At 42.5% G+C, this 26,199-nt stretch overlaps 2 protein-coding genes across 4 annotated transcripts; one reads left to right on the top strand and one right to left on the bottom strand.

The window, feature by feature from the left end:
• Positions 1 to 17,999, top strand: MYNN (myoneurin). Of its 3 annotated transcripts, XM_051626397.1 has the most exons (9): positions 1 to 57; positions 608 to 901; positions 2,780 to 3,582; positions 5,324 to 5,483; positions 6,174 to 6,352; positions 6,597 to 6,680; positions 7,098 to 7,184; positions 8,962 to 9,253; positions 17,477 to 17,999. In XM_051626397.1, the coding sequence occupies exons 2-8, from the start codon at positions 636 to 638 to the stop codon at positions 9,228 to 9,230; spliced, it is 1,848 nt and encodes a 615-aa protein (XP_051482357.1). In that variant the 5' UTR covers positions 1 to 57; positions 608 to 635; the 3' UTR covers positions 9,231 to 9,253; positions 17,477 to 17,999. The 3 variants fall into 3 exon arrangements, with proteins under 3 accessions (XP_051482357.1, XP_051482356.1, XP_051482358.1); XM_051626396.1 differs by lacking the exon at positions 17,477 to 17,999 and having other exon boundaries at positions 8,962 to 12,717; XM_051626398.1 differs by lacking the exons at positions 5,324 to 5,483; positions 6,174 to 6,352; positions 17,477 to 17,999 and having other exon boundaries at positions 8,962 to 12,717.
• Positions 16,062 to 26,063, bottom strand: LRRC34 (leucine rich repeat containing 34). The gene is made up of 11 exons (XM_051626399.1): positions 26,020 to 26,063; positions 25,608 to 25,729; positions 24,580 to 24,704; positions 24,357 to 24,421; positions 23,493 to 23,576; positions 21,807 to 21,935; positions 20,019 to 20,114; positions 18,363 to 18,517; positions 18,111 to 18,266; positions 16,559 to 16,685; positions 16,062 to 16,281 (listed from the first exon to the last, which is right to left on the bottom strand). Exons 1-11 carry the CDS (start codon positions 26,026 to 26,028, stop codon positions 16,078 to 16,080), a joined length of 1,272 nt encoding a protein of 423 aa, XP_051482359.1. The 5' UTR covers positions 26,029 to 26,063; the 3' UTR covers positions 16,062 to 16,077.
• Between the last annotated feature and the right edge of the window lie 136 nt (positions 26,064 to 26,199).

Here is a 26,199-nt window from a genome sequence, read left to right as displayed (position 1 = left end):
GCGTCACCCCAAGATGGCGGCCTGAGGCGGAGGCGCCGCTTCCCCCCGTGCCCGCAGGTGCGTGAGGCGCTGCCCTCCTGCCGGGCGGCCCGGCCGGGCGAGGCGGGCAGGGCGAGAGCCGCGGCAGGGGAGGGCGTCCGGAGCTCCGTCCCGTCCCGTCCCGCGGCGGGGCCGCTCCGGGGCCGCGGCTGCTGGGCCCGCCGGCAGCCCCGCTGCTCCTGGCGCCCGGCGGCCCTTCCTCCGGGCCCGCTGGCCGCGCGGGACTCCCCGCAGCCCGGCCCCGCTCGTCCCGGCCCCTGTGCCCCGGCAGCGGCTGCCCCGGGCGTCGGAGCGCGGGTTTGACAGGAGAGCTCCTGAGCTCGGCGAGCTAATCCTCTGGTCAGGGCCGGGAAGGACGTGGCTGCGCCCTCTCCCCCTCCTGCTGCTCCCCGAGCTCCGCGGGGCCGCCCGTCTCCCTGTGCCCGTGCAGAAGCGCTGCTGCACAAACCGCCCCGCGAGGGCTCCGCGCCGGGGCTTCTGAGTCACGAAGTTGCTCCACTGTGTGTGTGGGAGGAGAAACAAAGTTAAACCTCGCGTGTGAATCCGTGTTGTTTTGCTTTTCCGTCAGAACGAAGAGGCTGCAGCGCGCTGCCAGGATGCAGTATTCCCACCACTGCGAGCACCTCCTGGAGAGACTGAACAAGCAGCGGGAAGCCGGGTTCCTGTGCGACTGCACCGTGGTGATCGGGGAGTGCCAGTTCAGAGCGCACAGGAACGTGCTCGCCTCCTTCAGCGAGTACTTCGGAGCCTTCTACAGAGATGCCTCTGACAACAACGTGGTTTTGGATCAGACTCAAGTGAAAGCTGATGGATTCCAAAAACTCCTGGAATTTATTTATACGGGAAACTTAAACCTGGACAGGTAACGGCTCCACTAGAGGGGGGGAAGGAAAAAAGGGAAATAAACGTGGTGTTAAAGGCAGCACTGGGTGTGTTGTTGGTTGTAGTAAGCTCTGGAGGAACAAATAGTGCTGGGTATGAGGCATCTTAACAAGCTGAACATCATCTGTTTGTATGTTTTAAAATACTACATGGTATGTGGGTGTCAAAACAGAGCTGTGTTGTTGATAGTTTCACTCTCTGAGTCTTTCCCTCGGGATTGGAAGGGATTAACCATCTGATGTGATTACCAGAAGAGGGGAGGAGAAGTGTGCACTTTCTGCAGTTGGATTATAGGAGTCCATTTTTGCAGAGAATACACAGAAACTTTATAAACAGTAGAGACTCAAGTCTGAGGAGTACATGAGGATAGGCATGATTGGGAAAAAAAACCAACAGGTTTGTTAGAAATCTGCATGGTCTGTTACTCAAAATCTTACATTACAGTGTCCAAAAGGATTCACAGAGAAAGTGTTTCCACCCTTTACTGCCTTGGTTTTGTGCCCGTTGTGCTGTTTCATGCAGGGTGAGGATTCTGTGCAGTGCTCTTCTCTCAGGGAGAGAGAGAGATTATCCCTCATAAAGGAGGTGTGACTGTGTACAAGCCAGGATTTTAACTCCTTTCTCAATGTCTGCTGTCAAACGCATTGTAGAAAAGCTTTGTTGCTTTTGATGTCTGAAGACTCATGCTTGATAATTTAAGCATGCAGATGCAGGGGGGTGGTTTTCTTAATTGGCTGTGAGCATGAACAGCAGTCAAGCAGTGTCCCAGCTACTGGGGGAGCCAGTGATTGAGCAGAAACTGCAGGGTCCTTGCTGTCTGTCTGGGACCAGAAACCAGAAGGGTTTCTGGATTCATTCTGATCAGTAGAGATTTCTGAAGGGAGAGGAAGGTGAAAGTGCTGTTCTCACCCAGGGAGAAATATTTGATACCTGCTGGTGTGCCCACATGCCTGTCACTGGTGCCATGTCCCTCTCAGTGACCACTGCAGCTCTGCAAACTGTTGTCATGTGGCAGGTGCATGAGGGACACCAGGAGGGTGCACTTGAACTGGGTGCTAGTATTACACAGGATATTAAAACAGCTGTATTCACGTACAGAGACTAATTGTGGCTTGTTATTTACTATTTAATTACATGTACTGTGTAATAGATTCTGAGAATTATGTTGTTTACCATTCATCTCCCTCTGAAGTGCTGTAAATCCATAAAGGCACTGATGGTAGTTGTTGCCACCTTTTCCAGATCAATTTTTTTCTAAGCCATCGAGGCATGTGTTGCAGGAGCTGGAAAACAGAGCATGGCAGTTTAAATGAGGACTTCCTCGGTGTTGATGTTGTTTGGGTCCAGCTGATACAGAATTAAGACTGGTTGCAAATCTTTTTATAAAACAAGATTAATACCTGCCTCACAGAAGTGCTGAGGTGAATGCGCCACTTGCAAATTACTTAAGACTTCTGGCAGCAGGATTATAGAATGCTCATTTATGTGCTTTATTCTCCAGTGGTTTATCCCTTCATGCTGTGATTTCTGAGCTTTTTTTGGACCCATGACCCCATGTCTAGCCTCACTGCCTTACAAGTGGACTTTAAAATTCTACAAAAGGCATGTCACTGAAACTAACATTCTCAGTTCTGTGGATCTGCAGACCCTGCTAGACATGGGCCATCAGTTCCAGAATAACTGTAACTCTAGTGTTTCCGGACAGTACGAAGATACTAGATCCCTCTCTGTGTGTTCAGTTACATTTTCTGACAGTGTAACTTTTCTGTAGCTCTGCTGCCTGTATTTGATACAGTTGGTGCAGAAAGAATGTTTGTTTTGCCCAGAATATTGTCACTCAAGTCTTGTTTTCTTGCAGCTGGAATGTTAAAGAAATCCACCAGGCTGCCGACTATCTCAAAGTAGAAGAAGTGGTCACTAAATGCAAAATCAAGATGGAAGACTTTGCTTTTATTGCTAACCCCTCTTCTACAGAGACATCCAGTATCACTGGCAACGTTGAAGTGAATCAGCAGACTTGCCTTCTGACCCTCCGAGATTACAATAACCAAGAGAAAGCAGATGCTGCTTCTGCAGAGTTGGTTCAACCACAGGCAAAGAAAACAGCTTTAGAGAAGAAATCTCCTCAGGCCAAAAAGCAAAAGAAGAATTTCAGCTCCCCCAAAAGCACACAGAATAAATCCGTCCAGTATCAGAGCGATGTGACTGAGAACACATCCATTGAAATGTTTTTAGATGCAAATAAGCTGGCCACCCAGATCACAGAACAGGCTGCCCAAGGCAGTGATAACTCTGAACTACAACTGGCGTCTGTGGTGGAAAGCGAAACCCTGGCAGCGCAGGACATCCTGGTTCAGACTATTGCAGCAAAACAGAAACGGGGGAAAGCTCAGCAGGGCTGTGCACTGAAGGAGCACTGCATGTCTAACATAGCCAGTGAAAAGAACACTTACCAGCTGGAGAGCTTGGGAGAAGAGCTCGACCAGAAGTACTCCAAAGCCAAGCCGGTGTGCAACACCTGTGGAAAAGTCTTCTCAGAAGCCAGTAGCCTCCGTCGACACATGAGGATACACAAGGGAGTGAAACCATACGTGTGCCAGCTCTGTGGGAAGGCCTTCACCCAGTGCAATCAGTTGAAAACACATGTAAGAACTCACACAGGTAAGCTGCTGGCCTTGGCTTCGTGGACTGGGGAGAGCTGTAGTCACAGCCTGTAAATGCAGGGCTGTAAAGGTCTTTGCGTTCTGACTTCCTCCTCCAGAAATCTTGTCTGCTGCTGGAACACGTATGGAGAGAGTACCTGTGTCCTGGTAGCATGAGATGCTTTTGCATTTTTCAGTACAAAATCTTAATTTCTACCTTTAATAGCTAGAGGGGACTTTTATTAGTCTGAACATTGATTTCTGGAAAGACTCAGGAGAGCTGGCTGCACTTTAACTCTGCAGAGTGATGGAGTGCCAAAAAATTAATACTAGGAGAGCATGAAAAACTCATAGTACTTGATACCATAATTTCTCTTGCTTTGCTTTTAAATCTTAAATCCTAATACATGTTTGATAACAAAAGTGGGGCGAAAATGCAGCCTTGTGACAAGGTAGGGCAGGGGATTGAATTGTGTTGTATCAAGAGCTACTTGGACAAAGCACCCAAGATCAATCAATTATGAACACTTAAAAGTTAAGACAGCAAGTCTGACTTTAAAAGATTATGAAGAGCAAATTGCTGGAGCCTGGGAAGACGTAGGGGAGAAGTACTGTGCTTGTGTTTTCATCTGCTCTTCCCTAGAGGTGGAAGACTTGATGGAAGACTTCAGGCTGATCCGGCACAGCCATTCTCTGTTGCCTTTGCTGCTGTGCTGAGCTCAGGGAGCAGCAGAGTGACCTGGCTGATGTAGTTTTCTTCCTCTCCTGGCTGACATTCAGAATTCTGAAGTAACAGTGCACCAGATTAAATTAATAAATAAATTAATAAATACATAGTTTACTTTTGCTCTTTTTCCCCTTTGGAAAACTCTGAGCAGAAGCCAGCAGTGTAGCTCTTTCCAGGGAGCTGTGGAGATGTAAAGAGATGAAGGAGGATCTATTGAGGTACAGCAGCAAGAGAAGGCCTTGCTTTTCCAGTAACCAAGGGAGAGGATTTCAGACGTTGTCAGCCACTGATTGACCAAAGATTGATGTGCGAGATGGAGCTCATGAGCAGTATCCAGGGATAGTTGGCTGCACTTTGGACTTTTGAGGGTGTTGTACAGGCAATTTTTGCATGGGTAGGTAGGGAATTTCACAGTGTCAGTTGCTAGGTGGCAGATTAGGTGTCTAATATTTTTCTTTTTGAAGGTCTTATGTGCACAAAATACTTGAAAGTTGTTGAGTTCCTGGTTTGAATGCACACTGGCACAGAAATGCAGACAGGGGCTCTTTTACACTTGTCATCTAAGATTGCTGAGTTGCATGGTTGTTTAATGGGTCTGTTGACCTCTAGGAGAACATGGACAGCCAGAGAAGTACCTGTAGCATTCCTCAGCAGACACTCATGAGAAATCAGTGAGCACCGGACTGTACGTTGAAGACCTGTTGCTGTTTCACAGGCAAGAAAAAGTGGATGATTTACTGGTTGTTCATCTTGAATATTCAGAATCATGAATATACATAGCAAACAAAAAGCCTGAAAGTGTAGTAGTAGGATTCTTAAAGGAATGTGGGGAAAATGGTACTATTAAAAATATTACTCCTGTTTTTTTTTTTTCCCCAAAAAAAAGGTCTGTTACCTGCTGTATTCCTGGTCTGTCCCGCTTCAGTGGGCTGATGAGATGTTATTTGTACTTGGCCAGACACTTGAGCTTTGGTCAGGTGATGGGTTGGAAAGCTTTCTTCTGTAAATGCACGTGGGCTTTGTTTGTCTGCAGGGGAGAAGCCATACAAGTGTGAGCTGTGTGACAAAGGCTTTGCTCAGAAGTGCCAGTTGGTGTTCCACAGTCGGATGCATCATGGGGAAGAGAAACCCTACAAATGTGATGTCTGCAATCTGCAGTTTGCAACGTCCAGCAATCTGAAGATTCATGCCAGGTGGGCAAAAGCAAGATCTTCCAAATGCTTATTTAAACAGGATCATTTACTGCAGTGTGAGCAAGAATTACACATTCACATCATTTGGTCATTTCTGCTTTTCTCTTGGGTCTTCTCTCACACTGCACAAGGGAATAATTACATCTACGTACTTGCTCATTAGGAGAGTGATTTGCAATTGATGGATGTTATAGCATAGGCACTGGTATCCTTATGGCAGTGGTGTGGGTGTTGTTTTAAACTGCCTCTAGCCCCCAAGTGGAGAGAGTTCCTTGGTGGGAAGTGACATAGAACAGTTCTCACTGTCCACTGCTAACCCCGTGGGGCTCTTTGCATTTTTTGGCAGGAGCAGGAATCATGTTCCCTTATTAGGAAAAATAATTTCATCTTTCAAGACACTCTAATGCAAAACACGTCGAGTTCTGGTGGTGGTGCACTTTCCATGTGCAGGGCCTGAAGTTCAGTTCAGCTGCCATCAAAATCCTGGATTTACCAGTTCCCAGACTCCACAGGCAGTTAGTTTCACTCCCTGACAACGCTAACCCAGAACCAAACTCACCGCTGTTAGGAACCCACAGAAGGTGATGAGCACGAGGAGCTTTGGGGATGAAGCACTGAGGAACGTTAGCTGGCGGTGGGTGTTGGCTCCCTTCCTGCCAGGAGCTGAGGGGTGTGTGTGTTGGTTGGCAGGAAGCACAGCGGGGAGAAGCCCTATGTGTGTGACCGGTGCGGGCAGCGGTTCGCGCAGGCCAGCACGCTCACCTACCACGTGCGGCGCCACACGGGGGAGAAGCCCTACGTGTGTGACAGCTGCGGGAAGGCCTTCGCTGTCTCCAGCTCCCTCATCACCCATTCCCGGAAACACACAGGTACAGGGAGACACGGGGCTGGGCTGGCCAGGCCAGGGAGCACAGGCTTCCTGCAGAGGGGTTGGAGAGGGATGATGAGCAGGAAATCTGCAGCTTGGGAATTGTCATCCAGCTCCTTTCCGCTTGACTCCGGTTTTGGGAGCTCTTTCTCCCGTTGGACATCACCTCCCTTTCATTTTTATTTGTTCTTTAAGTGTGTTCTGGTTACTATCTTGGAATAACAAACTCCTTGTGTTTCCATTAGGGGAGAAGCCATATATCTGTGGCATTTGTGAAAAGAGTTTTATTTCCTCTGGAGAGCTCAACAAACATTTTCGGTCCCATACAGGTCAGTTTCCAGACAGGCTGCTTCCTGCACTATAAATATTATCCTACCTTTACCCTTTTGCCTTTAAAATACACCATATTGTGCTGTACATGAAAGTAACCGTTTCTTAATTTATGTATCTTGTGTTCACTTCATTTAAGGAAAGTATTTGTGATCTTTTTTTTCATTACCTTTTTTCAGACTGTTATCTGTGTAACACCATAGGTGTTACATCTCTGATCATGGCTCTACTTCTAATGTTTGGGGGCTTTTTGTTTTAAACTATTTTTCTGGAAAGGAATTTATTCTGAATACAGACTAACAAAATGTTACAAAGTTGTATTTTAAAATACAGCATTGAAATCTATTATCCTATATGTCTGTCTTTTCTTTCAATTTTAAGATTGTTCCACCTGCCAAATCATATTTTTTTTACAGGTGAAAGACCATTTATCTGTGAAATGTGTGGAAATTCTTACACAGATATAAAAAATCTTAAGAAGCACAAAACGAAAGTTCACACAGGTGAGTTCCTTGTGTAAAGAAAGGTTAAGAAATTGCATCAACTGATTTGTCCTCTGTGCTGAATAACTTTTTTTTTTGCTCACCCAGGCCTAAAATTAGAGAAAATAAAAAGATTTTTGGGTATTATTCCTCTTTAGAGCCAAAAGCACCCACTTAAGAGGTACCTAAACCTTTTAAAGCATAAAGTATGTTCTTTAAAGTAGATTTGAGACCAATTTTCAAGCATTTGCATTGCTATAGCAAAGACATGTTGAGCAACTGGAAGTGGATTGCTGCTGGCAAGAATTCTTGTACATCAATATTTACTTCCTTGTCCTAGTGACTTGTGAGAGCTTCCCAGGTGAAGACATCATTGGAATTCTAGGACATTTTTTTACCTCTTCTGAATATGGTCCAAGGAGTGTGTCTTCTCAAGGGTAGTAAGGAGGTGAATGAGGCACACTGGTTACAGGAATTACTTTGTATCTTGAAGGCACAAATATTTGTAATGTAACTGAAAGATGTTTTTTATACATGCAGTCAATGTTAATCCAAGTCTGAGCTGGATTAGCAAATGCAATATCAGACAGCTGGCAAGATGTTCCCAGCTATGAGGACTGCTCTAAAAAGACTTCCTAAATCCATTAAATTCCTGTTCTAGATAGCAGATTTTGATTAGGAAGATGTATTATTTGCCTACAGTACAACTCAGAGATGTTCAGATAGCCAGCCTCTTTCAACACTGCCTCCCTACACCTTGTTATCTGTCCATTCCATTAACTGTAATTCCCTTGCCTCTGTCATATGGGAAAAGGTCTAATAGATGTCTGTGTATGTCTGGATTGGGAGGGAGAGGATGAGAAAATAAGAGCCACAGGCAGGGGCAGTTTTCAGTGTCAGAAGCGTGAGATGCCCCATGTAGGAAGACCCCAGTGGAAGCAGGGGCGAGGTGAGAGCAGCAGCCAGTGTGGAGAGAGCCCAGCAGAACCTGAGTGTGTGAGCTGGGAAAGCTGCCAAGGCTGCTCAGCTCTCACAGAGACAGAAGGCAGGCAGGAGTGCTTCACCACTGATGGAACAGGCTTTGGAGCACACTTGTTTGGAGGAAGGTTTAAATATCTGATGTAGCTTAATTAGGGAGATGTCCAAGAACAGCAGTGGACCACATTTGAACAGGGGGGCAGTGGGGAATCCATTAAGAGTGACTGCAATTAAGAATAGAAAATAATTTCTCAAGTGACTGGGTAAAAACTGTAATGGGTCTGGCTGGAGTTAAATGTTTTCCTCCAAAGGAGTTTATGGATACATGGTGTATGGTACATTGCCATCTCAGTTAAAAGAGGATGCTTGGACTTAGGTCTTCAGGGGTGAAAAATGTCAAGGATACCTTCATAATTACATTTTATCCAATGCTTCTTTGTTCACTGTGATGTTAATGATTTGTTATCTTCCCTACCGTGCCAAGCTGAGCTCAGGTTGGAATGCATCGTTCAATGTGTGGAGGTGGAAGGGACCTTGAAAGGTCATCTAGTCCAGCCCCCCCTGCAGTGTACAGGGACCTTTTTGCCTAGATCGTCCGTCCCCTTGTCACACAACGGGCAGCAGAGGGTGTGATTCTTGGTGCTTCCATCAGACTGTCAGCCCTTGCTGGCTTCACAGCACATCAAAGCCACTGCTAGCCCAGCTGCCCAGGTGGTCTTTGACACACCAAGTGTTTGTTTCAACAGGCAGTTGAAAGGGAACTTGCAGAATTTGCACAGGAGTCTTTGAACATTTCTTTTTTTCTTTTTCCTCTCCCCAGGATCTGAAACTCCCCCCGATTCTAATGCACTTGATAATTCTTTCAATGAACAAGAATCCATTCAGAGTCAGAAAAGTCCTTTATCGGAGTCCATAGATGTGAAACCCTCCGAGATGTCATTAGCACTTCCTCTTCCCATTGGGACTGAAGACCATCAGATGCTGCTTCCTGTGACGGGTGGTCAGTCTCCTTCATCAGAAACATTACTAAGATCTGCTGTGACTGGATATTCAGAACCTCAGTTTATTTTCTTGCAGCAGCTATACTGACAGTGCAGTACAGAGCCACCAAGGTAATTTGGTAGTGAACTTGCACACCTTTGGTAAGGTGAACATGATCAAGCAAGCAGTCAAACGTCTTGAACTGGACTTGTTTTGTTTTTTTTCCTCTGTATAAAGACACCTGTCAGGCATTTCCATTGTGCAGTGCTGTCTTTTGGTTTTTGTTGTGCTAATCTACAATCAAATTTCTATTTGCAATTAACACATTTTCAGGAGACTATTTCTTTCCAGCAACACTTGCCTTAAGAATTTTTTGTTAAATATGTTAATGTATTGTAGAGATTTTCTCCCATGTTCCTGCTGATCTGATGAGTCACAATGTCATTTGAGAGCAGACATTTTAAGCCATATTTGATAGTTTAAGAATATTAACCCAGAGGTCTAAGAGGAAAATCATAATTTGGATGTACCTGACAGGTTTGCACTCCTGCATTCCAAGGTGGTATAATGGTAGATGATGGAAGAACATAGACAGTGCTCTGGTGAGGAGCTTGCAAAGAATTACTGCTGTCTGCCAGAAGTAGCCATCTTTAGTTGAGGTCTGACCAGGAGTTCTGTGTCTATTTTCCTGATAAGGCAAGTAAAGGAAGGTTAATTTTTTTCTGCAGCATGGTAAGTCAGACAGTTCTAATGGCTTAGATACTACTGGGTGTTCTTCCAGCAAGTCACTTCTTTTTTTTAAAGTGAATCCGGCATTGTTATATCTCATCCCAGATTTATTTTTGACATCCCTAAAAGGCCCTGGGTTTGGCACAAATAGCGACATTTGCTCAAAAGGAGAGTGAAACATGCATGTCGTAGGTGAGAGAAAAAGATGCATTGACTCAATTGTGAGGCATGAATCAGCTTCATAATCCCTTTTTTGCAGTAGTGCTGCTGCTTGTGCTAGACTGTAAGTACAAGAGAGGAAATGAACCCTGCCCTTCACTGTGAAAATTGTAAGTGAACACTACATGAGGGGGCATTAAGGAAGAACACAACAAAGCAGATGGATATTCTTCCAGGCAAGGTTTTGTTAGAGTATGACTGGTTTGTTTTACCTGAAGTATTTATGAATTGCTTTACCTCTCGTGTCACTTGCCCACAGTACCTGCACAAAACTGGTACCTAGCAAGACTCATATAAAGGTATGTTTTATTACTAGCAATGTAAATTCTTAAAAAGCAACATTTTTAGTGTCTTGATAGGGTCATTAGTTACAGACTAGTTGACTATAGGAGTACTTTTATACTCTGTTTTGCCAGTTTGTGCCATTAACATAATGTAAGCATTATTTAAGTAATCATCAAATAGTAAGGAAACAGTCATAATACTGTACCAACAATGCATTTAAAGATATTATTTGTTGGTTATTTACTTGGTGCTAGCATTTTATTTCCACTGATGCCTTGTGTCCAGACACTGATAAATAGAACATAGGAGATACCTCTTAACTGATTCTGTTCTACATAGAGTAATAATTAATCTGCACCTTAATTAAACACACTTCTTGGAGGACTCCAAAGCATGACTATATGACTCCCCTCCCCCCCTCTTCCTACCTGTTCGTCCTTGTGAAGTAATAGACCTTTTACCTCTTTGTGTTGTTGATCATCTTAGTTTGTGGCATGTTTAAAACTCTGCTTCTTTATTATATTTTATGCTTTAATATATGGCAAATTTGCTGATGAAGTCTACCACAGACAGCACAGCCATGTTTATCAGGATCATTGTTAATGTGGGCATCTCTAACACTGTCCACTGAAGCTAATTACTGCCACAGCTGCCTGACTTTTGTTTGCTTTGCTTATCTGTGCTACAGTATTTCTGAACAGCTGATGTCCTTCACAATGCTGGCAAAGGACAATGGATTAAGTTCTCTGTTGGTTTGGTATTTCCTCCTTTCTTCCTCATTTTCTTTTTTTAGCTTCTGCTGTTGATGTAGCACCTGAAGGATTCCTTAGCCTTGCCACTTAAGACAGAAGAACTACAAAGATCAGGATCTTGACTATGAAAAAAGCAAACTCTGTGTAGTTTATCATAAGGCTCCTCTTTACTTTCTGTCTCTGAAAATAGAGCAGAAGTCTTGGGATAGACAGAGGCTTAGTCATGAATGCTAAAATAGAACCATACCACACAATGGATAGATGTCATATTTAAACAGCTTGGGAAGATAAAGTAGTTCTATGCTGCTGTTACCTGAGGAAACGTATCTGAAGATTTAACACACCCAGGATAAGTGACCACAAGAGAGAACTAGCTCTGGAAAAAACTTCTTTTTCAATCACATTCCTACACAGAAAATGCATTCCATAACAATGTTTGTTTGGATTGTTTTTGTATTTCTAAATTATAGCTTATTACTGTATTCTTAGATTTCATACTTTTTAAAATAATACAGTGCTTAGATTTATAAAGGATTTGTTTAGATACTTGTAACAGTAACAATTGCTTTATTAGTCATTTAGTTTTCTTTATAGAAAAGAAGATAATTATTTTTTACAGGACAACAGTTTTAACCTTTCTTAATAGAATACACAAGCTTGTAGTCTTGTCTTGGAGCAATAATTTAGAGACCTGCACTCTTGAGTCCCCATCTAAGAGGCTTGATTTTTATCCTCATCTTTCATGAAGATATCTCAGCTGCTGAGGTATGATCTCTATGAAATGTATTCATTTACTAGAATATAGATTTTAAATATATATATATATATAAAAAAAAATATTTGTAGGTGTGTTCAGGCTGGGTGCTGTAGGACCTAAAGAAGCAGGTCTGCACTGTACCTTTTTGTCCATAGATGAGTGGACATCAGCTGCACATCTTAATTCCTAGGCTTAAGGATCCCAGGTTTGTTTTGGAGCTACAAGCTTTGTAACAGTATTGGTAGCTTCTGTAAGGGATTATTTTTGGAAAACATGGAATCTTTTTAGGCAAACATCTCCTTCTTGAGACCTACCTGTGAAAGGAAAGAGAAAATTTTAGTAATTCCATTAACAGTAATTTAGAGAAAATGACATGATTTATCACACCATTTCAGTGAATTAATACTGAAGTTGGTGCAAGTTTTTTGTTATTCTGTATTGAGAAATTTCTGAATTGGATGTTTGGGAATATTTATGCGAGAATAGCTCCTCATATGACACTTCCAAGTGTGTGCCTAAATGTGGGCACAAAACATGACAACTTTTCTGAAATCATGTGTTTCCAAAAAGCTCTCAAGTATGGACAAGTCCCATGTTAAGGATTTCAGGGCTGTGATCTTGGAGAGGCTTTTGGTAAGCCTGGCAGAATTAAGTTCAGATAAGGACTAATAACTGATTTTTTGGTTAAATTATTTTAAAAATATTTTTCATGTAAATACAATTCTTCCTCTGTGATTTGTATATAGCTCAACTCTCAATTTTATAAACCCCTGGGAAGGGAGGGAGTTGTACATACTTAGCCTGAAGTGTTTTATGTTAGACTTTAATAAACTTGTTTTGTAATTTTCCCTCACCTTGTGTCTCCTGTCTGTAACTGCAAGGGGTAGCAACCAAAGAAGGAGGGAAACAGCCTCAAATAACCACCATCAAAGCACCCTCTCAGGAGGACACACAGAGCCCTAACACAGAAAGGATGGTTACATTTTCCTCTTGGCAGTAAACACACTTGATTTTTCTCATAGAAGATATTTCCAGTCTGTTCAAACTAAATTAAAACAAAAACTATATTCCAAATACAGTGTAGTGTAATGATTCTTTGGTTAATTTTTTTTTTCAACTTGTTTTGAGGTGTTTGGGGGGGTTGTTTGGTTTGGGGCTTTGTTGGGTTTTTACAGAGTGCTTTGAAGAGGTACTTTTTATGCAGAAGTAGATGCTCAGTGAATTTCCTTATCAGAATCTATATCTTATTCTTACTAAAATGTTTGATTTACAGAAGGTGGTGTGGTGGCTTGAGCACTCAGTACCACTGGTCTGATGGTTAGTCATTTTCCTGCCCTTTAAATTGGGGCAAAAATGCTGCTTTTCAGCAAATTACTGTGAGTTCTGGAAGCTGAAACAATGGTTTACAGGGCAGGACTATTCTTGCTTTAGCTACTGGAATAACCAACTCAGAAAAAACAAACATTTCTATCCTATGTAAGTTTTCTTATTCCAAAGAACACAAGATACACCTTTAAGCATTTCAAGATTCACTTTTCAGAGAAATAAGTGTCTTTCATATAGGCCTCTTTAAGCAGTACAGGATTTTGCAAAAATAATTATTTCAGTTGGCAGGAATTCAGTAGGAATTACTTTGCAGCCCTTTCTTACAAAGGAATATCAAAATAAACTATAGCAGATGAGCTATTTTTATGGACATTGTCAATAATGCAGAGTTCTCTTATGGGCTGTTAAACAAAGGTTCAGATAGAACACAAGTATTAAAGTACTGGCAATTTTGAAAGTAGATATATTTTACCATTTTTCCTGTTATATTTTGTGTATGATATTGTTGCCATCTTACCACATCTAAAAATAAAACACTGCTGTGGGTAGAGTTGGGACTGGCTTAGTAGATTTGGTTCCCTGTTACCACAGTAGATTAAAGAATGCCCAAATTCAGTGTCAATTGTCTTGACAATGAAATTAACCTGAACTTCATATACAGGACAAGGGAAAGAAAGATATATGGAAAAAATATACCTTGATCTGAATCTTGCAGTGGTCCTTCTGGCAAGAAATTCTATATAATCAACGTCTCAGTACTGAGAGAACTCTCTTCAGACCATCAGTATAACCTGCAAGGCTCCAGAGCAGCAACACTTAGAAAAATACAAACACTGATAATACAGGCCTATTTTTTTTTCAACTTTACACATTTTCAGAGCATGCAGCTTCTTCTCAAACAATAATGTCCAGTGGATTGTCAACTTTTGTTCTCATTGCTCTCTTCTTCCTGTTCAACAGTGGTTAAAATATAAGCTCCTCTCTACAGTAGGGTTCTTACAGCATGACCTATGGACTTTGTGCTTAACAAGATGACTACAGGTTAAGGATATTTCATTTCTGGTCTCCTGCTCTGCCCTTACCTTTTGGGTGTCAGATCTGTTAAGCTGTTCTGTGAAGAGAACACAGGTGAGATCCTGGTCTGGAGGGTGAAGAAAACTTGATTAGGTCTTAAATACTGTTTCTAGCAGGCAAGAAAGTGGAAGGTGCAGAGAGAGACTCCCTGTCAACTTGTGTGTAGTAGAACAAACATACCTGCTCTGTGGGCTTACCTCTAAGTCCTGTTTTGATGCTGAGTGCATCTTTGAATCATCAGAGCCTGACTAACTTGTGTTTCGGGGAAAGGAGGAAAGAAAAAAAACCCAACACAACACTTAGAACAGGATGTACAACTTTGGTCATTTCAGCCTGGTGAGAGGAATCCACATGTCCCTGTTTCTACACTACCACTGTGATAATACAGAAAGAGAACATCAGCAGTTACATCACGGCTGCTTAGTTATTATAGTTGAAATTACTTAATCTTCCCCTCCCTCCCCCCTTGTACTTCAATCTCCTGTCTTTTGCCTGCATGCCTACATTCAAGGATTATTCTATTACTTGTTCCATACTAATTTTAACAGGCACATTTATATACATGCAAGATTGCCCTAGTGAAAGCCTTTGAGCAAACCTCTGTTGTCCTATTTGGTGACTTTTGCTATTTAGAAGCAGAGATCTTAGGTATGAGCAGAGTGGGTGTGCAAAGGAAACAAGCTGAGTGATTCCCAAACTTCTAAATGTGTATCCAATGCATTAAACAATTTTTAACTACTATTATACAAATAATGCTGTCTTGTTCACATGTAAGAGTTGCCACATGGATATGATATAAATCTTTTGAAACAGTTTTCAAGAGGCAGGATGGAATAATGAAACCAAGTTTGGTGGTTTTCATTTGTAATACAAGAAGCTAGTACACACTGCAAGTTAATCAAAATACCATTTATATACCAGGAAACTAGGTTCACTAGCTTTAAAGTTCCAGCATTATAGTAGCTTAACACTGAAGTTCATTTATTTAAAACAAAAAGTCCCTCTTGGATAAAGATCAAAGCCATTACTAAGGAAAAGGTGAGGGTATAGAGAGGGCAGTAGCAACATGCAGGTTTACCCAAACCTGGCTTACCTTTAACAGGAAACTTGTCCTGCAGCAGCTCTGATCTGCTGTCAGGCAGAGCTGCTGCCCAGCAGCAGTCCTGGGGGTTTTAGTCAGTTTGATCTGCCTGGCTGTACTCCAGCCTGCAGAGGTGCAGCAACATTACCTGTGGGCTCTACCCACTCCATGGAAACCTGACTGCAAAGGCCACAGCCCAGGAAGGGCAAATTGGGCAGCCTTTTCTCTGCAGCTGCCATGTAGAAGAAGACTCTGTGGTCATGATAGTCTATCCATAGGCTCTGCTGCTGCTCTCAACCAGCCTCTGCATATTTTTTTAAAAGAAGCATTTGATAAAAATCCTGATCTGATAAGGTCTTCTAAATAGAGCAGAGTAGTTCAGCTGCTAGGAGTTCATGCATCTGCAGTCTGAACTCTTCACATGCCTCTAGTCAGTGACTGTTCTACTCCCTGTTACTGCTAAGAATACCTGGTGTCACTCGTGGTGCACTATGCTGTGGTGAAAAGGTTATTATGCTAAATTCATCTGTCACCTGGGAACCCTGGCACTGCAGCTAGCCATGGCACGGTGAAGGAAATGGTGTGCAATAGAAAAGACTGCAGCAAAACAACTCCAGACTAAAGACCCTGAAGAAAAATCATGCAGCAGGTTTGGTGCCGGTATAATCTGTTTTACTAGAAACAAGAAAGGAAAACTTCAAGCAAATGGAGAGCATTGAGCTGCTACCTCACTCACAAGTATTCTGAGACTGCCACAATTGCCAGACTGGCATTGGCATCTTTGTTCATCACCTCCCCATAACTTGGTGTCCAGTAGTAATGCTTCTGCAGGCCATGGGAGAGCTCTGCGAGGTGAACGTGCCCGTCCACTTCATAGGGTTCCACGTCTGTGCAACGCAGGCTCAAGCGGCCTGTCTGAATTAGTTCTGAAAACGCCTGAAATGAGTAAGAACAAGAGTCTGATGTATAATAACCCACTCTAGCTGCAGTGAAGGCTCTAGAATACAACACACGATAGGCAAGTACTGGATCATTTTGTTACGCTGTTGCCCAGTGAGTCTCATTACAGCAGCACCACGCTATAGTTATTAAATAAACCCAAAAAGGAATCTTGTTCACAAATTGCTGTAGTGTTCTCAGTGATGGTAAAACCAGATCAGAACAAACAAACCAACCCCAATGCTCTTAGAAGAGCTCAGAAGCAAACACTTACTATACAGGTGGCTTCATCAAATTTGTTCCCCCAGATGTAAATATTGGAAAGTTCCATGTTTGTTTTCATTGCACATGAAAGAGCTACAAGCCCTTTCCCACCTATATTGTTGCTTACTACAGACAACCTAAGAAACAGAGAAAATAGTTATACAAAAGTGTGCCAAATGACAGAATTCCCATCTCTTAGTTAAAACTGTTTGACTTTATTATTATATTTTATCATTATATATTGCTGTATATCCTGTACTATATATTAAAAATTATATTTGTTATCAATAATGTAATTATTTGTACCAAGTCCTGTCCTACTGTAAAAATCTTTCTCAGGTGACTAAAGGCAGTTTAGACTATTGACTTGTAGTATTTCTAAAGGCACCTCCATGAATCGTGCAGCCAGGTTGTTCACTGTTCAGTTCTTCAGACTTGTGTGCGGTGACCAGGTCTCATCTCTAGTCTGCTTTGAAGACCAGGCCTTGGCATTTATCCAGGATAAGCTTTGATCTTTGTGGAGTGTCAGTTATTTTTATATTAGTGGACCTGGAAGGCTTTCAGAGGCACCTAAGAGCCACCACCTCCTCAGTCTACTACTTAAAACTAATGGCTTCAGGTAACACCTTTGATCAGCTTTTACATCCTGCAGGGCAGGGTTTAAGGCAGCTACAAAATACACCCTGATGGAGAGATTACAGCTCTTTTGGGTTCACCTGAAGCTAACTTCACCTGAGGATTTCCTTAAGTGTTGGAAGATCAGAATCAACAAACACAGTGCATTTTCCCTGCATGGAATCTGATTATCTTAAAACTCTGAAGATGTAACCCTCTTGGTTTGTTTTCCTTTGTGTGTCACAGGGCCCTGTGCTTTAAAAGATGCAAAAAGAACTAGTAAGGTCTAATTGCCTTCCCCCTCCTTCTTTAGAATGGCTGAGAAAGCTGTGAATCACATGGAAGATGAACCACTACAAAATGGATGTGAGCATCAACCCCAGAAAAACCTGAAATAGAAGAACCCGTGTAAATCAGGCCACACAGCAATGGATACAGGATGAAAAAGAGGAAGAACAAGGAAAAGGGGATGAGTTATGAGACGGCCTGGCAGTGGGAAGGTGAACGTGAGGCACTGGCACATGGGACTGGATGGCATCTCTTGGCCTAGTCTTCTACTCCTCTAGCTCACATGAAGCTACAGGGGACTTAATTCAGTTACCCAAGCACAGGCCTCCTGTGCCATCTGACCTGCCGGCTCCCCAAGCTGCAGGGCTCTGAAAGGACCTGTGGGCCACTTGCTAGCACCCTAGGATGTCTCACAGGTCTTGGGACATCTCCAATAATGGGAAACATCCACGCTTAGGCAAAGGAATCCCAAGCCATCATTCCTGTTGTGTTTTGTTTTTTTTCCTCCTAAGAAAAATGGAAATAAAATTTCAGAACTTCCTGACTTTTCTCTTTGGATTGGTAACAAAGGACACAACTATGATGTCAGTTCAGCCAGTGCCAAGTCTGAGTTTCTTATACTCAAGAGTTGTCTCTGGGGAAGCCCCACGGGTACTAACGCTCGAAGAGTGGTGTTGTACAAAGCCAAGGCTTCACTCAGGAAGGTGGCTCCATCATCTTCTATTCTGTTTGCCCGAAGATCTAGGATTTCCAGGGTTTGGTTCTGTTTTAGTAGTTCTCGCAAACATTTTGCACCATCACGGGTTATTTTATTACTGAAAGAGATGCACATATTTGTTGGGGTTTTTTTAAAGGGGAATTAAGAAAATGAGTGTCTAACAATAGTCAGGGCTATGTGACATAACTCTTACCAGCTAAGATCGAGGTATCTCAGGGTGGAGTTTCTATACAAGGCCTCACACAGTCGCTCTACACCAAAGTTTTTCATGTCATGCTTGCACAGATGTAGTTCCACAAGAGAAGAGTTAATTTTCAACATCAGAGCTATATGAACTGTGGTTTCTTCCTAAAAACATACACTCAGTTTTATTAAGCTGTACTTTAGGATGAGATATGGTTTGGCTTCAGTAAAAGGAAAATGCACAACTAACAGCAAGATGTGGTCACTATTAGTGTCCTATTTTGTATATTGCATTAAAAATAGACAAGAAACAATACATTATCATAATGCTGAAAATAAAAAAAATAATAAAAATACCAGACAGATCTTTGCAGATTTACATTACTATTTACATCCCTGTAAATATCAGGAGCATCAATGTTTGAATCCTTATAGATTCAGGTAAAAAACTGAATATTGAGTTAGTTTTCACTAACACTAAAAGTATTTTACCATGATGCTAGTCTATTATTTCATTAAAAAAAACCAACAGTATTGCTATGGGAAAAAACAATATGTCCCATCACTGTAACACCAAGTAAGTTCATTTTGAAGTTGTCACATTCAGTGAAGAAAATTAGTAAATACTGTGAGTCAAAAATAAGGCAACAAGACAGGAGCCTCGTAAAAGTGCTAGAGGATGGAAACAATGGCAAATAAAGTCTCCCACAGCTACAGACCAGGCCCTTAGTGGCTTATATTTTCAATAGCAGTAGTTTAAATTGACTTCTAAAACTGGATTTAGGCAGATCAAGCCCTTGGTAGAAACGAAACAACTAAACCCCGTTTTAACTATTAACTTCACCTTTGGGGATTTAGGAAGACCATGATAGTTTAAGCTTCATAACAGTTTAATGTTGTTATCCTGTGGTCAGGAAAATACTGTACCTATGGTAGACGTCTGAGAACTGCTGCCACTTTGCTGGAACCGCCCCTGCAGGCAGCTCTGCAGCCAGGCCTCCAGCAGGACCAGAAGCTGCTCTGCACCCGGTAGCCTGCGGGGCTGCCCGCAGCAAACACTGCCTTGCAGATTCCCGTCAGTGCTCCATTGTTTGGGAGGGTTGGTGTCTTTGTTTTGGATAGCATCATAGGTTCTACACTGATGAGGTCCATTCACTTGTTAAATTCATGCTTCAAGTTCACATAGTGAAAGAACAAAACCCCGGAGCCCAGTGAATATGGCAATTGTTGAAGTCTGCCTTTCTTCTCTAGGCTGGGGCTCTGGCACTTGCCCATATATCCCCCTGCTCAGAAAAACAGCAATCTTTTGTTCTTCATTTCCTGATAAACTGCATTTCTCCCTCAGTTTGCAGAACAATGCACTCCATGCTGTAACAGCAGGAATACTTGGTTTTCCAAGATCAAGCCTTCACCACTAGCCCAGTACTTAACAAGTGAACACGTACCAAGAAATAATTTATTTTTCTAAAATTAACCTTCCACAGGAGCAGCCCATGACTGCACAAAACTTGGCACAGTAAGAGGAAAATAATATTTCTGCAATGATTTAATTCACTTTGTAAGGAAACCCAGAGACCATGTAGCTCAGTGTCTATGAATACATCAGTACTGACTTCACTCGCGCTCCTCTCTCTGACTGAGGTGACACTGTGCTCTGCTTACTTACCTCTTGGCTGTACAGCAAAGGGCGACTCAGGTTTATTGCTTTGAGTGATTTGTTCTGATTCAGGGCTATTGCTATTGCTATTAGACACTGTGTACCCTAGAAATGAAAAAAACCACAAAAACTCCTTAAAGAAACCTGTCCAGCACATAGATCAAGCTACCAAGCTAGTACAACTTCTTAGAATTGTCAGAAGATAAAAAACATCCAGATGGGCTCAGATTGGAAATACTGTTATTTCTGCCTCGATGTGCTCTGGAGAGACACCAGTGCAGTAGGCAAGTGCTTACAGACACAATATATTCTCTGAGAATACCTGCCAAATCCTTATGGAATAATAGAGTCAAATTAGACTACAAAGTATGAATGACCAGGAAATTTGGCAACTCAGAAAAAGAACAATGCATCTCAAAAATACTGTCCATTTAATTGATCCTGTATTTTAGTGTCCCTGATTTACAAGTTGAAATCAGCTTGTGTGCTCCCTAAGGTCTTTGGTAAAAGCCTTAAGTAAGATTTACCCACTAGGTAAATTCATATTAAATGTGAATTAATGTGGTGCAGAGCACTGAGAGTCTAGACCACAGGCCAGTTCAGATTTCTGTATTCTCATTTGCTTACTAATTGATATTTACGTTATTTTCCAGTTAGGCTGAACTACACCCAAAGCTATTTCATTTTAAATCAGTTTGCTATCAACTCCCTACCAAGCATAAACATATTAAGCTTTCAAATAAATCCCACACTGGCTAGACTTCCCTTGTTTGTTTTCATAACACCCTTTTACAGTTTCTGAGGAGTATTTCCCCTTCTAATTTAGGAGCAAATTCTGTAATTCCAGGAAACAATATAAAATTTTCATTTGACCCCAGCTCCTTCCCTGCCTCCTTCTGCCCAACACACAGTTCTCTATATCCTGAAAGGATGAACATTCTTTACAAGAAGGCTGAGAGTGGCCCCTCTTCATTTCACTTCTAGTTCAGTTAGAGTTCTCTCCTGGAGGGCAAGATACAGGACCAAATTCTCCCAAAGAGGAAGAACCACCACTTCCACATTCCAGCCCCTCTGGCATGATCCCCCAAGGACACCCCATCAGTCGGGTGCTGGGACCTTGCACCAGGAGGAGGGTCACAGCTCCCACTGTTATCTCCTGCTGTACCCCACAGGTTTTTAAAAGCCCTCCACAGGCTTCACTGGCTAGAGTGGGAAGCATCCTGCTTAGTGCACTGACCCATTTCTACCCTCCTGACTTTCCCTCTACACTGTGTAAGAAGTCTCAGCACCCAGCTCTAGGAGGTGGCAAGTTATCTAAGCCCCATTTGGGTGCCTTTCTACCCAATTCAGCACTCTTGTGCTTGTCTTTGGGGATGGAGCTCTGGCAGGAGCAACAGAGCTACAGGATTGGGTGACTTCCAGGCATTACAGAACTGCACTTGTTAGAAGGAACAGAACCTCCAAGGAGTAACTAGTCCTTCCTCCAACATGAATTACACAGAACTTAGAGAGCATAACAAAAATGGATGTCAGAGGCAAACCTTGGAAAATGTGCAAGCCAACCACCTGAATTCCCAGGGACACAGTGGCTCTGATATATCATCAGTTACAGCTTCACAGGTGTTTTATGCAACATGCCTTTCCATACATTACATATAACTTGTGTTACCTCCAGCTATGACAAAAAGTAAAATAAATTATGACAGATGGCATTTCCCCCTAATTAAGCACTGCAGGACCTCTGTAATACCCTTGAAACACTTTTGTTGTTGCTGATAATTTTACTGTGTTACTCACCATATCACAGTCTCCAAGATCCAGCTTCTCTAGGGTTGAATTAATTTCTAGCATTGAAGCAAAAAACATCCCACCTTTGTTTCCTATTTTGTTTCCAGTCATTCTCAAGTACACAAGAGTTTCATTCCTCTAGACAAAATAATTTAAAAAAATATGCTTTTAAATGGCCTGAAAAACAACACCCTCCTTTTTCTTGTGAATCCTGCTGATTGCCACACAAAGACAAAATATCCCTCCAGAAGAATTCTGTCCAAGTGATAACACTGACTAAGCAGTTAGCTCAGGCTCCCCTCTGTGGAATCAAATGCATGAGAGTCTGAAAGCAAACCTTGATTGTTTGAAAACTTTTGTTTCTCCCTAGTTCATAAATGCCACACTCATTAAAACATCCCAGTCATATATTTCTACCTAAATTGGCAGCTGAAATGCAAATTATACAAAAAATTATTTAAATCTAGTAGGTGTATTTTAAACAAGAATAGAATTTGTTTTATTTTTCATAGTCCTTTAATTCACATGACCAGGCAAAGCACAGCAAAGCTGGTTGCCTTTGGTAGGACTACTTGGTGCAGAGTCAAATCTCTGTGTCAGTCTGAGCTGGACTGGAGACTCCTCTGGCAAGATAAAGCTCTGATCAGAGGTCTGACAGAGTCAACATCTATTCCCCTCACCCTCCACAGAATTTCAATAGATAGGAAGCATCTATCCACTGTCAAAACCCTAAATGCAATGCAGAGTAGTCTTGTTTTTTAACTCCTTGGTACCAGGTACCACCATAGTCACTCATTACCAGAGATTATGAGTAATTAAGTGACTACAAAGCAACCAGTTCTAAGAACAGCAGAACTAATGAAGCCTGGTTTCATATGGCTTTTATGTCTTCCACATGTCCTGGTAGCCCTTCCCTGCTGCAGCATCTCATTACAGCCTCTCCTTCCCTTTCCATCCTCAATGACACCCCCACCCTTTACCCCCAGGTCCCCCCCTGCCTGGCCTGGCAGCAGGAACCCACACAGCCAAGGGCCTACCAGGCTGGTTGGGTTCTGCCACCCACCTGCTCAGCACACTCTGCTGGGGGGGGCTGCACAAACAGCTTTGGGGATCACTTGCAAACTACTGTGCAACCTGAGCATTTCAGAGGCCTGTCAAACTGAGCTGAAATCAGTTCAGAGTTCAAAAACCATGAAGGAGGAAAAGCGAGCTCACCTGAGGGATTTCACAAACACAACAAGTCTTACACACAAGCCTCATTTCCTTGGGAAACCACATTAAAAATAACAAAGTTGGGTTTAGGTTGCTGCTGTAAGGCAAGGTTTTGAAAACATGTCTTGGGCATCATGAATCAAGAGAAACATTGACATCAAGTTACAGGCTAATGTAATACATTCTGATGGCATTACATACCCTATAGCACAGCATTTTCACACTGAAAAATCCCGCTGTGGTAGTTGTGATAATTAAGTGTTAATGGCAGCACAGTGGGACTTTCTCTTGTGGGAAATCTGATTTCTGAAGGCTGCCTTGGGAAAACAAGCAATCCCCCTGATACAGCAAAACTCTGACTGGACTGGAGACAGAGGGCCCTTTCAGCCAGCACTGATGTTGGCAGGACAGCGAGTGCTGCTCATCAACAGCAAAAATATCAACCCAGATGCCATTGTCTAAACCTCCCAGACAAATACTCACATGAAGTGCTGTGGCTATCAGCTCTGCTCCACTTGTGCCAATATCATTTAACATCAGGTTAAGGTGACGCAGAGTGGAGTTTTCCTTAGGAACAAGGAAAATAGAAATCAGTCAGACTTTTTTTCAGAGCACGCCTGCCTTTTTGAAAATGGAGATGCATCATACCAATCCTTAAAACTTCTGCCCTTCACTGCATTTCAGGCAGCCCTGATTTGGAGAAGTAGTTAAAGGATGCGAAAGCTCATCAGATGATGACAGAAAGGCTGAAAAACATGTTGTGTGTAAGTCCTCATGGGGTTTACAGAAACTACCAAGGAACCAAAGTGTTCAGCACGACCAAACAAGAGAGGTGATCAGGCTCAGATTCAAACCTTCAGGCACTGTATGAACTCACTGGCACTCCCTGAACTCCAGGAATACAGGCACCAAGTAGCAGCTCACCATTTTCTGTCTGTATTCTGTTGCTTACACTGACAAAAAGGCAGCATTAAAGTTTCCTATGTTTAGACCTATAAAAAAAAGCTAACAGAGATGATAAAGTATTTGAAACAAAGGCTCTGGGACACTTGACACTACCACCATCTCCTTTGTCAAATTGAGCTGCAAACCTAAAAGCTCCCCAGTTTACCCCACTGTTCTTTCTTCATGACACCCTAGCCAAAAGTTAAATGCTTTTCTACCAGAAATTAAAGATCTCCCCAGAGAATACAATCTGAGCTTCTAGTGGGACAGATTTGGATGCAAGAGTCAAAATTAAGGGCATTTTGCCAAATCACTGCATTCTTGTCTCCAGTTTTCCACAGAGAAGTATTATTATATACAAATAAACAATACACTGCTGAATGAAAAACATTATTTTGGCACCTGGAGGATTGTTGCTATGTGCTTTGCTCCAGCATCAGTCAATACATTACACCTAAGATCCAAACCTGAAAAAGAAGAGGAATGAAGAATGTGACAGATGCATATCTACTATTAACTGATCTCTAAGCAAAAAGAAATAAAGAGTAATTAAGGATAAAATCACGACTGCTTATGTTTTCTTATATTAGCACAGCAATGTAAAACATACATGAAAAAAGCTTACCTGTGACAAATGTAGTATGGCATAAGACAGAGGCAAGAACTTGAAGATCATCATCAGTAACTCTCTGCACAGGAACCAGTTTATTATTTCCATCTATTTTTAATGCGATCTCTTCTGTCCAGCTGCTGTAACATAAAACTGTGAGCACATGGGGAGAAGTAAAATGACACAGAAAAATTAATTCTGTCTCCAGATAAGAGATGTATCCATATCCACCCTCACTGATGTGTTCGCATGCTGTTAGCTGCTGCTGCTACCTGTGGGAACACCATGACAGACAATGTGATTCAAGCTGCACCTCAGCACTGTCCTTTTTGATAGTCTGTAGTCACTGCACAGCTGCAAGACCACACTGAGCACACATGAACAGAAAGCAGGAAGAAGCAAGATGAGGGAAAGGCAGATGGAAATAAAGACTATCCTGGAGGTTACCTCATAATCTTTCACTTGTTCACTTTATTTACTCTGTCCTGCACTCAGAATCAAAATCTAACACAAATCAGTTCACTACACTGTATTTTCTCCAGTTTTCTCTCCAAAGGACAATTAACTTTGACCCCAGGAGCATCCTTGAGAGGAAGCCCTGCCTAACCGCATAATGAAAGAGAATTTGGGTAGTTAATACCTTGGCAAGATTCAGAGACAGTTCAGGGAAGCATTACCAGCTGGAAGCTAACTGGATGCAGCTGAGGCTTTTTAAACAGGAGCAAGACAAAAGGAAGGGAGTTAGGATGACTGAACACTGGGTTTGGCTTATTTAAAGGACACAAAGGCACAATCCTGTACATTTTTCACTTTTTTTTTAAATTTCACTGCTTGTAAAGCTGCCCAGAAGGGATATATAGCTACACACTTCTGCCAAGATGATGTCAAGATGAGTCAAACCAGAACTTCGGCAGTAAATGCTAAACATGATTTATGTTTAAGCCTAAAACTGCATTAACTTTCTCATAGTTCAATTCCTTGTCCTGCTCTCTTGTTTAAGGCTTTCAGAAGCATCTGAAACACACTGTTTGTTATTTCCTTACATTTTATCATTTTTATCAGCGTCTTGAAGCACATGAGCAATGAAAGGGTTTTCAGGTTGGCCTAAGTTCTGGCAGGCCTGCACATAGTGCTGGTGAAGCTCTGGACGAACTGACATGACCTGCTGGAAAACAAAACAAAGTGTTAGTGCATGTTATGGCAGCCTAGCAACATCACCATGGACCTAAGCACTGCTGTGCTGGGCTCTGCATAACAATAAAAATGGGCTTGGCCTGAAAAGGGTTACAACTCTTGGTATGCAACACGAGAGCAACAGAGACAGACAGGAAAAGCTCGAAGAAAAAAACGTGGACATGCGGATGCGTTTCTGACCGGCCATTGTGTAGGATCTGAATTAACATTCACACAGGCAGGTCCTTTTTCCCCGGCAAGCAGTAGCCCCCCCAGACCTACCTGGGCCATCAATGCCTGCTCTCTCTCCTCGCCTCAACCCTCGGTGACCAGCGACCCAGCCGGGCTGCTCCAAGGTGAGTTATGTTTGGTAACAGAGCGGTTTCCATGGAAGGCAGCCCCAGCTCTCCACCAAGGGGAAGCAAGCAAAGGGGCCAGGCCCAGCCCAGGGCTGTGGCAGGA

Source organism: Apus apus, chromosome 8, assembly GCF_020740795.1.
Source record: "Apus apus isolate bApuApu2 chromosome 8, bApuApu2.pri.cur, whole genome shotgun sequence".
NCBI lineage: Eukaryota > Metazoa > Chordata > Aves > Apodiformes > Apodidae > Apus > Apus apus.
The sequence above is the reverse complement of the archived record's forward strand: the minus strand, read 5'-3'. Positions and strand labels throughout refer to the sequence as shown.